At 36.9% G+C, this 13,143-nt stretch overlaps 1 protein-coding gene across 5 annotated transcripts in view; it reads right to left on the reverse strand.

The window, feature by feature from the left end:
• Positions 1-13,143, reverse strand: part of ZRANB3 (zinc finger RANBP2-type containing 3) — a 133,135-nt gene that overhangs the window by 42,454 nt on the left and 77,538 nt on the right. For all 5 annotated transcript variants that reach the window (XM_043505037.1, XM_043505038.1, XM_043505040.1 and 2 more), the window contains 4 exons: positions 11,655-11,774; positions 10,919-11,038; positions 9,872-10,051; positions 6,884-7,036 (listed from right to left, as the gene is read on the reverse strand). In XM_043505037.1, coding sequence (XP_043360972.1) covers positions 6,884-7,036; positions 9,872-10,051; positions 10,919-11,038; positions 11,655-11,774 — 573 coding nt within the window. The remainder of the gene's footprint in view (positions 1-6,883; positions 7,037-9,871; positions 10,052-10,918; positions 11,039-11,654; positions 11,775-13,143) is intronic.

Genomic DNA, 13,143 nt, shown 5'->3' on the forward strand with positions numbered 1-13,143 from the left:
AGCATAAATAGAGTAATTGAGTGTAATTACTGAGACACTATATCATATAGCCTTCCACAGTGAAAAGCAGTACGAAAAATGCTGGAGAATAATCATTCTTTTCTTCATCTATTTAACTGAACAAGAGAAGTTGTAGCTCTCTGAAGTAAGAGAGGCAGAGTTTATAAAGTCAAAACTGAGAGCCAGGAGACTTGCATTCTAATCCCAACTCTCACTGTGATTCTCTGTGTGAGTTTGGGTAAATCACATATCCTCTCTGTACCTCAGATTCTCCATTTACAAAATGGAGACAATCCTTATTTATATTTTGAAACTGTCATGCTTAAGCTAAATCCATTATTTATTAAATTAATTTGTTCAGTCAACCTGTAAAGAGTTAACATTTGGAAAGAATTAAAAGCTTTTCTCTCTCCTTAAGTATTAGCTTCTTTCTAAGCAATGTCATTTTCAAATAGCTTGCTTACTCAGTCAAACAGTTTGGGTTAAAATGTGTGCATATTAAAAACAATTTCAATTTTTACACTCCAAGTGAGCACGAATACCTACAGTGTACACAAATTCATTTGAAATGAAATTAATACTCCATCCAGTGAATTATTACATATTGGCAACATTAAGGATGTAAAATGATGAACGAGCATTTAAATCAGTGCTGTAATTGCATCAGTTGAAAAGCTCATCTTTTGTTTTACAGAACTATGGGGAATTATTTTAGGTGAAATTCTGGCTCCATGAAATAAATGGCAAAAGTTTCATTGACCTTAATGTCTATTTATCTTAAGGACTCACATGGCCCTTCTTTCTATAGCACCTGAGCACCTCCCAACTATGACTGGCCTTGTGCCTGGGAGGAAGCAGTAGGCATGATATATCTTAATTTTAGTAAAGCTTTTGACACAGTCCCATATGAGTGTCTTATAAACAAAACAGGGAAATGTGGTCTAGATGAAATTACAATAAGGTGGGTGCACAACTGGTTGATAAATTTTACTCAAGAATAAATTACCAATGGCTCACTGTCTAAATGGGAGGGCATATTTAGTGAGGTCAACAAGGGTCAGTCCTGGGTTTGGTACTATTCAATCATGAATAATAACAGAAAAAGTGGAAATGGCAGAAAAGCTAAATGACATTTTTGTTTCAGTTTTCACCAGAAAGATTGGTAGTGATTGGATGTCTAACATAGTGAATGCCAGTGAAAATTAGGTAGGATATGAGGCTAAAATAGGGAAAAAAACAAGTTAAAAATTACTTAGACAAGTTAGATGTCTTCAGGGCCTAATGATATACATCCTAGAATACTCAAGGAGCTGACTGAGGAGATATTAGTGATTAGTGAGCCATTAGTGATTATCTTTGAAAAGTCATGAAAGATGGGAGAGATTCCAGAGGACTGGAAAAGGGAAAATATAGTGCCAATCTATAAAAAGAGAAATAAGGACAACTGGGGAATTACAGACTGGTCAGCTTAACTTCAGTAGCTGGAAAGATAATGAGAGCAAATACTTAAGCAATCAATTTGCAAACACCTAGAAGATAATAAGGTGCTAAGTAATAATCAGCATGGATTTGTCAAGAACAAATCGTGTCAAACCAACCTAATAGCTTTCTTTGACAGGATAACAAGCCTAGGAAGCGGCAGAAATGGTATATCTTGACTTTAGTAATGCTTGATACTGTCTTGCATGACCTTCTCATAAACAAACTAAGAAAATACAACCTAGATGGAGCTACTATAAGATGGGTGCATAACTGGTTGGAAACCCATTGCCAGAGAGTACTTATCAGTGGTTCACAGGCAAGCTGGAAGGGCACATCAAGTAGGGTTCCGCAGTTCTGGGTCTGTTTCTGTTCAATATCTTCATCAGTGATTTAGATAATGGCACAGAGAGCATACCTATAAAGTTTGCAGACAATACGAAGCTGGGAGGGGTTGCAAGCAATGTTCCCTCTAATTTTTTACATCCATGTGCGGAATGAACTTTGTTATGTGCACCAATATGGAGGTGATGTGTGGCGGGGGTGGGGCCGAAGGGTTAGGAGTGTGGGAGGAGGCTCAGGGCTGGGGCAGAGAGTTGGAGTGTGGGGGTTTGAGGGCTCTGGCTGGGGTTGTGGGCTCGGGGTGCAGGCTCTGGGGTGGAGCCAGATGAGGGGTTCCGGGTATGGGAGGGGGCTTAGGGCTGGGGCAGAAGGTTGGGGTGCAGAGGATGAGGGCTCTGGTGGGGGTTGCGGGCTCTGAGGTGGGGCCGGGGATGAGGGGTTTGGGGTGCAGGTTGCTCCGGGGCTGCGGCGGGGAAGAAAGGTGCCTCTCCAGTACAGGCCCTTTTGGTTGCATGCCTGCCTGGCCCTTGATAACCTGCAGTGTGGCTGCACAGCTTAGAGGGAAACTTAGGTTGCAAGTGCTTTGGAGGATATGATTAAAATTCAAAATGATCTGGAGAAATGGTCTGAAGTAAACTGAGACTGAGCCAGATAACGTCGCAAAGCCAGTTTTTGCACTATAAAATGATATAGCACAAGTATAGTCTCAGTAAGAGAGGTGATAGATCAGGCAGATGCAATGGCACCAAATAACACCCTGACAGCTGCATAAGACAATGATGAATGAAGAACCAGGATAACAACATCATGAGTAATATCCTGATCATGGTGCTTAACTCGAACTTACAAGTAACCCAGGCACTGCTGCTGCCTGAAGCAATAAAGCACAGAAAGTACAAGGTTCCTCTCTGAGGCCACACATCAGCTACCTGACATTTATCAAGTAATTTTTTTGATATCTAGCCCTGAACAAGCTCAGACCAAGAAATCTATTGATTCAAAGGCAGATGTACATCAAGGAAAACTTCCTGGGAAGTATATGGACAAATCTCTTTGATATTGGCCTAGATCAATGTTTATAAATTGGTCAGTGGCTTCACGATCAAACCTTACCAATGGAACCAAAACCAGGTACCAATTAAGACCCTTTAATCTACTAGAATGAAAATAAACAAACATGACCAACTTTGAAGGTGGTAGCCAAAATCCACAGTATAATTTGAGTCAGACAGTAGTATTGCTCTATGGTACAGACCAGTGGATAGAACATAACTTTTAAAAATGATCTTCCAAAAAAAAAGAACAGCTGTTAAATTGTCTTTTAGGGCTGTTCAATCTTTGTGTTACTGTCAGGACTAAAAACATAATGAAAGAAATAGAACAGAGAAGAAAGAAATCTAGTAAAACTGATAGAACTATGACAGAGATTAGACAGAATAGCAGCAAACAATAACAAGCACGGATCAAAGCATAACCCCTATCTCAACTGATAACTCTGCAAGGAGCTCATTAATACTTTATAACATCAATCCTAAACTTCAAAATAAATGAATTTCAGAGAAGAGGAATAAAAAGCACTGCATGCTGAAGTGAGTCACTGAGAAATCTGTTACTCAGTTATAAGTAGCTAAATGAAGAGAAGCTTGAATAACACCATAGCTGATGAAAACCTGAATAATCAAAAATGACTTAGAAGAATTAACACTAGTGATGCCAGAAATGAAAATTCAAAACATGAATATGAAAATCACCCTTTCTCTACGCTCTTTGGCAAACATTATTAAACAGGGCAACTAGGACTGCAATAGTGTTGCATTTTTGTTGTCCTGAGTTAATCACTAGTTTTTTTTTAAATACTGAATAGCTAGCAAAAATCAGTTGACATGGAGTTACACAAGTTTATAGCTAAAGTTATAAAAGCCTCAAGTGTAACACTGGAACACATTCAGGACAAACAGCCCTGTACTTGAGACATTTAAACTTATTACCAAACATAGGCCAGTTTTTGAAGGACATTTGTTGATAGTCTGAAAAACACTCAGAGCAATATCATAATAGCTGATTAGTTAACAGTTTAAAGTCTGAACAACAGGAAGGGATATAATTCAAGTTTATTAAATGAAATGACCCAACCTCAGCTATCTGGATTATTCTGGGCAATCCAGAAAGGGATGATTATTGATATTATAGATAAATAATAACCAGACAGTGAATAAACCACTTGTTGAGTATTGATGCCTTGAGAAATTTTGGCTATTTTGCAAAAATATTGAGCTTTGAAAACAATGCTGTTTATATATTGCAATAATAAATAACACTTATATGGAGTTTCATATCTTCACATATTAGTAAATAATTATTAATTCTAATTCCTGCAGATGTCTTCCTGCCTGTATAACTAAGGACACTTGTGAGAGTACAGGGTCTTGGGTCAGTTCCAGAACAACTGTCTGTGATGTCAAAAAGCAGATTATATTTTAGGTTCATTTGGAATTATCAGACAAAAAATATCTTGCTTTCAAGAACAAGTGTATCACACTGAAGGCCACAGTAAGAGAAATATAACATATCAAACTGGTGTTGGTAGACAAAATTTTTTAAAGTTTTCCATAAAGCACAGCTACTCTTCAACATAGCTTCTATTTTCACATTATCCTATGATAATTATATTTTCACAGTAGTCATGAGCCCACTGCTATTTATTATATTAAAAAAGTTATTTTCTTGGCTTGCAGATGCACCACCTTGGGCTATGAACTTATCACAATTCATAGGCTAAGAAGGGTTGGATTTAGACAGTATATAGAATTCTCCCAAGTAATGGATACTGCAGTAAGTTGTGTTGGTGATTCAGCAGGAGGAAACTCTTTCCTCTGAATCAGTGATTCTTAACCTGTTTACCATTGTGGGCCACGTATGCAGATATCCCTGTGTTATTTGGGCCACATCCACACAATATATATACTACTTGTATGGCCCTGAGAACGTCACATGGGCCGCACAGTTGTGCTAATTGGACTGCAAGTGTTCCAAGGACTGCAGGTTGAGAACCACTGACTGAACTGATTAAGGTTCCTGAATATTGTTAGATCAACCCTGTACTGCAGGAGATGCCATCTTCTGGTTATTAAAACACTCTTGGCACTTTTCACAAGGGTAGATGTATTAGCTCTGGTTTCCTGGCAAGAGTCAATGTGGGCAATTACATTCTGCCAGTCTAAACTCCAGTTTCAATTTTATATAGTAATTTTTTACTTCCTGTCCTAAAGTCTTGTGTACTGTTGATTGGTATGAACACCTGATTTGAACACGCCATTGCAGAGGTGGCTGCATTTCAGTGTTAGGTGAAGTAATTTCAGTATATTTAAAGAGCAAGATTTGTAAAGGTGACTGTTGTTTCTGGGTGCCCAACTTGAGACACCTTCAAGAAACCTGATTGTCTGGAGTTTGTCTGGATGAGTTATACACCCATCCTCTAAGAAACAAGCCCCTTGAAGGTGTTTCAAATTAAGTACACAAAAAAATGGAGTATCCCAATATCACTAGTCAAGTTTGAAAATATTCACCAAAGGGGTATGGGAATACTTTGGAATGTGAAAGCAGTGAACAAATATAAAGCACAAAGGAAGTGTGTATTCATCATAATGTGGAGGTCCCAATTTTATTTCCTATCAGGTGGTCAACTGTTTGCAACAATTGGCTTGTACATTTTGTGAAAGACTCTCTCAACCAATCACTCACTGAAAGAAAGATCAACAGGAAAATTATGTAGTTGGTTCACATATAGAAGAACTCAGCAAAAATCTTAAATACTCTAGAAACTTGATATTTGTAGTATCTGAGATACATGGATATTTTGTAATATCAAATGATAGCAGATAAAAAACTTAACAGAACAGCAAAGCTACTTGCATGCTTTAGTCATATAATTTTCACTGGAGAGCTATGATAAAATTGTGAAATCTTAGAAAAGCTCAAACAATTGATCTGTACATACAAGCTTCTTCTATTGTTTGAGAAACTCTAAAACTTTTCTTCTTAAATACAAACTTCTCATTAAATCAACTACAGTCTTTGGGAAGATTTACTTTGCCTTCATCTCCCTTCAACTAGCACTGGGAAAGTTAAGATATACTGTTTTATGGTATATATGACACACACATATTTTTAGAAGGCAATTGGGTTATTTGCATACATGATTTCTTTGTTCACAAAATTAATACATTTATCCGTTTGCTTTTAACACCAAATGCAAATTTTAAGATGTTTTAGTTGGTAGTAGGATGCTATACTTTCATCCCTAATATCATGCTCTTTTATGAGTGCCCAGATCAATGTCATTTAGCATCACCCCAATTTTTCACTGAGCCAGACTGAACATACAATATACAGCATTTTAGATACATATGAATGAAACACCATGTTGCTATAATTTAAAGGACACAATAGATTACAGAGCAAGACCCTTTATTGTAGAGATGGACTTTGGTCAATTTTAACTGTAATTATAACACGCTACTCAGCATTAAGCTATAAACTAAAAGTGCTTTTAACCATTAGAATGTTCCTTGAGATCAGTGCTAGAAAAAAGCTTGTGAACAGTCCTGCACTGGTAGGAATGGACAATATGACTCAACAGAATATTCTTGAGCGCTTTCTACAGACTAGTTTTAAATGTCTTTTGTGATGATGCTTATACTACTTCCCTAGAGAGGTCATTCTACAGTCTAATAATTTCACTGGTTCACTAAGACAGCATACCTAATGAGGCTGGACAAGAAAATAGGTACCTGTATAGCCCCACATCAACCCATTCTAAAAAAGGAGAAATGGCAGCAAAAGGAGCAAGAAAAGATTGATACCAAAAGAGGAAGCTGTGGATGGGGACAAGAGAGAGAGAGAGAGAGAGAGAGAGAAGGACAAGTAATAATCTAAAAGGCTGTTTCCCAGACTTCATTCTTTTCAAATAGGAGCAGTTTAACATTTAATTTGACTAGGTATTAGAATTATTTTAGAAAAGAAGAGCATAGAAGAAGATAGATATATATCCATCTTGTCTTACATGAGTGAATAAAACTTCATTCTTGATCTCTTCAAGACTTTCGTTCGGGGTCCAGGCTTCAGCAAAACTCAAGAAATCCCACTTCTCCTTATCACCTTCTTCAGCCTGCAATTTCTCCTTCTTCCCATTCAACGTGCTGCCTGTAACTTTGGCCTGCAGACAGATGAAGTTAATCATTTCACACTTCGGAGTAAATTTAGTTGCTTAAGTTTACTAAGTGTTACTTCCCTTTCAAACATAACTCATCAACTGTAAAAGTGCAGAACACAATTTAGTAATTCAAAGTAAAAAATGTTTTAAATAACTGACTGAAGATCTAGAAGGCTACCTTCAAATCCTCTATCAAGATTCACTAGTGCCACAATGCCAAGATGAAATCTAATACTATATGATGACTTGGCAATGGGACAGTTGGGGGAAGTCAATATTTATCTATTTATGTTACTACAAAACTTAAACAACATATGTCCCTTTCACAAAGCCTTTATATATTTGCGACGCTTCTCAGGATAGCTAGAGTAGAGAGGCACCTTGCTAATACCTGCCCTTAGTATGAGGAAGCCTGCAAGGGTCAGCTCTCTGATTCTCCCAGCCACAGGAAACACCTAGTGCTTTTTACAATCTGCCTTACCCATTCCAAAGGCCACAGGGCAATAGAATAAAAACAAATACAAAATAACAAAGGAGAGATGGGAGCAAATTCCATATCCTAGCAACCACTGAAGTAAAAGCACAGTTAATTGCTGACTTCAGATGCTGTGGTGGAATCCTTAAGTGGCAGGTGGTGTCTGAATATTGAGATCCATCTGTACAATGCTCAAGGAGCAGGTCTTGAATGTAGCCAAGGCAATATTAATGTTGGAATTTTCAAAGAAGCCTAAGGGAGTTAGGCATACAACTCTCATTGAATTGTAATGGGATTCAGGTACTTAGCTTCCTTAGACTCCTTTGTAAATCCCAACTTAAAACTTTGAAAGCCACACGTTTTTCTAGGTATGACATATTGGAAAGCAATTGTAGACATACCAACACCACATACTAGTTCCCAAAACATCATATGGATTAGGCATATTAAAAGCTACTGAAAGATCCAGCGTGACCAAAATAATCAGCTGATTTTCACCTAAAGCCAGCAGAAAATCAATCATGAATCTGAGATGAGCAGCCTCTGCTTCAAAAGAAAGCCAAACACAGAGTGGAACTAATCAAGGATGCTGGGTATCCAAATATGCCTGGAATTGAACAGCCATCACCTTCTCAGTCACTCTTCTGAAAAAAACTTCAAAAACAGACTCCAACGAGAGACTGATGAATTGGAATTAATTTGCAAACTGGATACAATTAACTTAGGCTTGAATAGAGACTGGGAATGGATGAGTCATTACACAAAGTAAAATTATTTCCCCATGGTATTTTTCCCCCCCACCCCACCCCCCACTGTTCCTCAGATGTTCTTGTTAACTGCTGGAAATAGCCTACCTTGCTTGTCACCATGAAAGGTTTTCCTCCTTTCCCCCGCCTGCTGCTGGTGATGGCTCATCTTAAGTGATCACTCCCCTTACAGTGTGTATGATAAAACCCATTGTTTCATGCTCTCTGTGTGTGTATATCAATCTCTCCACTGTATTTCCCACCAAATGCATCCAATGAAGTGAGCTGTAGCTCACGAAAGCTTATGCTCAAATAAATTTGTTAGTCTCTAAGGTGCCACAAGTTCTCCTTTTCTTTTTGCGAATACAGACTAACACGGCTGCTACTCTGAAATGAGGGGTTAATTCAGATGCCCATTGATGATAATTTAAATGTCAACATTGAGAATTATTTTATTCCTCCTGTATAAAAAGAGAGTGACTGCCACAGATCTGCACAATTTACTGTGAGTTGCATCTAATTTTGTTGTCACAAGTAAGTGGTGTTTGAGAGATATCACCACTGATTTCCCCCCGACCCAACCCAGTCAAGGAGGAACCAAGCCCAAGAACCTAGCAGAGCCCATGGTCATATTCAAATCCCACTAAGTGGGAGCCTGTATTTGCACAATCTATTGTGAGCAGCACCTCATTTTGGTGAGTCATATAAGTGGAGTTTATTTTGTGGTCACAGCTAGTGCTTATCAATAGTGGCACTACAGCTAATCCATTTACCCTGAATAAAGCCCAGAAAAACACTGATATCACACACAAAATACAAATCAAACACAATCAATGGATAACAATAATATTCCTTTAAGGAGCTAATTTTTTAGTGTCATGCGTTAGAATTTTGGTGTATAATCTTTCTTAATACGAATGTCTATCTTGCAGATGAAGACCGCCAACCAATGCAATCATAGTCATTTTAGTATTTTCCCTTAATTAAGTCAGGTTTAGAGGACAGTGGTTACTTGCAGCATCCTTCCTACATCTCTTCTTTCCAGTCCTTTGGTACCTGTCATAAGTAAAGAGTTTTTAAACTATCACAACTAGCTGTTAACTATCTTTCCAAACTTTGATGTGAATATTTCTAAAACTATCATCTTTTCAAATGACAATTTCTATAGTTTTCTAATAGAAGCTTCAGTTAATATTTTCCAGGATGAAAAGCAGTTGTCTGAAAAAAAAACTTCATCCAAGCCATCCCAATTTCACAATTGATAGTGGAAAGACAGAAATTAAATGTTTTGTGATGCTAATCTTGTCTACCACAACATAAGCCTGCTGAATCTTACTGGATCTTTTAATGATCTTTTCTTCCCTATTTGCATCTTAAAAAACAAAACATGTTTATCTTTGCCTCTTAGGAAAGGACAGCAGAAAAGATAAAAGTTAGTTCTGAATAAAAGTTGTCACTCTGGTCCCCTGCAATTGTACATATATTGGTTGGTTTAATATCCTGAGATTAGGACAATGCCCCTCTACAGAATCCTCCACAGCAAACATCCTTGAATACTGTGGATTCCAGACACACATCAACACTTTGTTGATTACTTTATTTTATTTCAATATATACCTTGCGATTCAACATTGCCCACATAAGAGGATCCAAAGTTCCTTTTGCAATAAGGTAGTGGATATTTACAGAACTGCATTGTCCAATTCGATGTGCTCTGTCTTCTGCTTGCTTCATGTGTCCAGGGTCCCAGTATAACTCAGCAAACACAATGTGAGTGGCAGCAGTAAAAGTTAAACCCTAAACAAAATTAGTAAAAGCAGTGTTGATTCACTGATTACTCAAATGCTAGACAGAGAAGATGTGACTCTATAAACACACAAGTAAATTTCAGTGAATGACTGAATATCTGAAGGGAACTACTACAAATAATTTAAAATATTTTTATAATGGCAATAAGATACTGGAGACACAAGGTGGATGAGCCAATATCTTTTATTGGACCAACTTCTGTTGCTGAGAGAGAGAGACAAGCTTTTTTTACACAGAGCTCTTCTTCAGATACTGGGTGACCTGGACAGCAGATGGTTCATCAATACAAGTTGGGTTTTTTTCTAAGGCGAATCAAGGCATTTTGATTCTTGTTGCAAGCAAAACAGGATTATTGATTTTATGGTTGCTCCATTGAAGAGTAACCCACACCTACTATACTGCAGTATTTATTCAAGCATTGAAAATGGATATAAGACAATTATTAATGCTTCTGAAGTATTTAAAGTAAATAGCGACAGCTGGAAATAAGATATAGATAAACTGCAGTATTGTGTAACTGCCACCACATTGCTTCCCCAGTAAACAACAGTGAAAAGTGATGTTTGCTTCTTATTACATTGGTGCTTTTAGAAATGAGTGAACTCACACCAACATCCTATTTAAGTACAGGCTGACACTTTCCTTGCTTTGGTTCTGTAGAAATAATTTCAACTTAAATTCAGTACCGATTATATGGTTGGTGCTAAATGGGTTGCTGAGTGCAAAAGCCTCATGATATAGGTCACTTATAGTAAGACATCATATGTGTCTGCTTTGTCTTTTTAAATTTTATACTTCAAATTGCATTGTCCAATATCTACTTTTTTTTTTTTTTTTTTTTTTTTTAAATCTTACCTGACCAGCAGCCTGAATGCTCAGGATGGCCACACGAGTATCGGGATCCTTCTGAAACTGATGGACAAGATGGATTCTTTCTACTGAAGGAACACTTCCATCTATCCGAATGTAACGTGCCTATAACATCCCAAGATAATGGCAAATTTATGATTCCCATAATTTATATAAAAGGAATTTTTTTTTGGACACTATTAAAAAACTGGGAAACAGAATAGCTTTGTTCTACTCCTAACTCAGGACCATAGGACCTCTGTGTTTCAGTCTTTTCTATCTGTAAAATAGGGAGTTCAATGAGGCTTAATTAATTTATTAATGTTTGTAAAGCAACAAGGAATCTTAAAATGGAAAGTGTTACAGAAGAAAATTATTTCACTGTGATGATTATTTATTAATATTCTCTTTAATTCCAACTACCATTTTGTGAGCTATTATACTACACTGAAACAGTACACTATTTTAGCAATGACCTAAAGGACTTACTCTACAATAATATAATGGCAAGGAATCTGGCATTTACTGTTCCAGATACAAATGTTTACATCATTTCCCAAAACTATTCTAAAACCAAGATCTTTTCAATACGGACTGTGGCCCCGATTCCACAAACACTCACATGAATTACTGAGAACTCAAGGAGCTATGCAAGTGCCTCAGTGTTTGCAGGATTGGGGCTTAATAATATAATCTTTGGAAGAGGTCATTTTTAAACTCTATGAAGAACATTTAAAATTACCTTGTTTTCTATGGCTGCCTCTGTACAAGCTTGTAGCATGCTTAAGTGGTGAGCAAAAACCAGAAATTTAAGTTTGTCATTCTCAAGCATCATTTTGATATAGTCCTTTACTGCTCCTGCCTAGAACACAAGAAATGGTGAAATTTTATTAGTTCTACAGACTATACAAAAAATTCAGACAATGATGGTTTCTGCTTTAATACCTTTTGTGATGTAGACTTTATTAGGAGGACAGAAAGTTAACTATTTTTTAAATCATATGAGTCATGTTCTAACAGAGAAAAGCCTTTCCAGATACCGTCTTCATGATTTTAATGATCCGCTGTTCCTTTACAAGTTTCTCTTAATTTCAAAGGATTTGATAGTTTTGTGGTGCTTGTTAAGGATTAAAAAGCAATTTTTAAACTCCCTTTAGCTAAAATAATGACAACTCAGATTGATTATTTAATATGCTGACAATCTAATGAATATCAATTGATTTCTGTCCTAGAGATATTTAAAGGGACACCAACAAAAAAAACGCATTAAAAAAAACTGCACCTGTGTCCCTAACACCATTGATCAAGACTGAAAGAATAATCTAATTCACTTTTTCCTATTTCTACTCATGTTAGGCTTGCAAAATATTTTAAAAACTTAGCAAATTAGAGTCATTTAAAAATGATTAATATGATATTGGTATTGATACGATATCAATGGAAGATTATTCCTGTTAAGTATTTGATACAGAAGGCTATACTCTTTAACCTTAATATCATTAATATAAAGGTTAATTTATTACCTAATTAAGTGGCTCTTTTAGTAATGAATGATACGATCACAGAAAAGTTCCAAAGTTTTCTCCATCAAAGTTTAGTCTATCACACTTGTGCAAAGCATTGGTTAGTTATGAATTATCTGTATTACAGTAATAATTAGAAGACACAGACAAGTTGGGGCCCCACTGTGCTGAGCACTATACAGGTATGTATTAAGACACTTCCTGTCCCAAAAATTTTACAATCTTAGTTTAAGACAACATGCAGCTCATAAAACAAACAAATGGCAGGAGAGAGGGAAGGTTAAGAGGGGAATTTGGGAAAACAGTAATACGAGCATGTTACGGACACATGAGACTAGCTGTGTATAGTACACAGATTGTTTTGGTTTGTAAGGAGGGATTTGAAGGAGCATGCAGTAGTGGCTTTGCAGATTGTTTGGAGGGAATGCATTTGATGCAGTTGAGAATAGGGTGTCAGCGGAGGGACTCAAAGGGCCAGGAAGATAATATTGAGGGAGGTAAACTTGCAGTAGTAAAAATGCAAATCTCAACTCTCACTCAACTCTGAAGTCTGCAGATTCAGGCACTAAACCATTTGAAGTTAGGCAACAATAAAGTTACCTGTGAACAGACGAAAGAGTGGCTCAGTAACTGATGATTTGATTAGCAACAGTCATTTCCAGTAGATTTTTTTACATCTTAAGACCTAAGGAAACAGATGTGGCTTTA

Source organism: Dermochelys coriacea, chromosome 11 (assembly GCF_009764565.3).
Source record: "Dermochelys coriacea isolate rDerCor1 chromosome 11, rDerCor1.pri.v4, whole genome shotgun sequence".
Taxonomy (NCBI): domain Eukaryota; kingdom Metazoa; phylum Chordata; order Testudines; family Dermochelyidae; genus Dermochelys; species Dermochelys coriacea.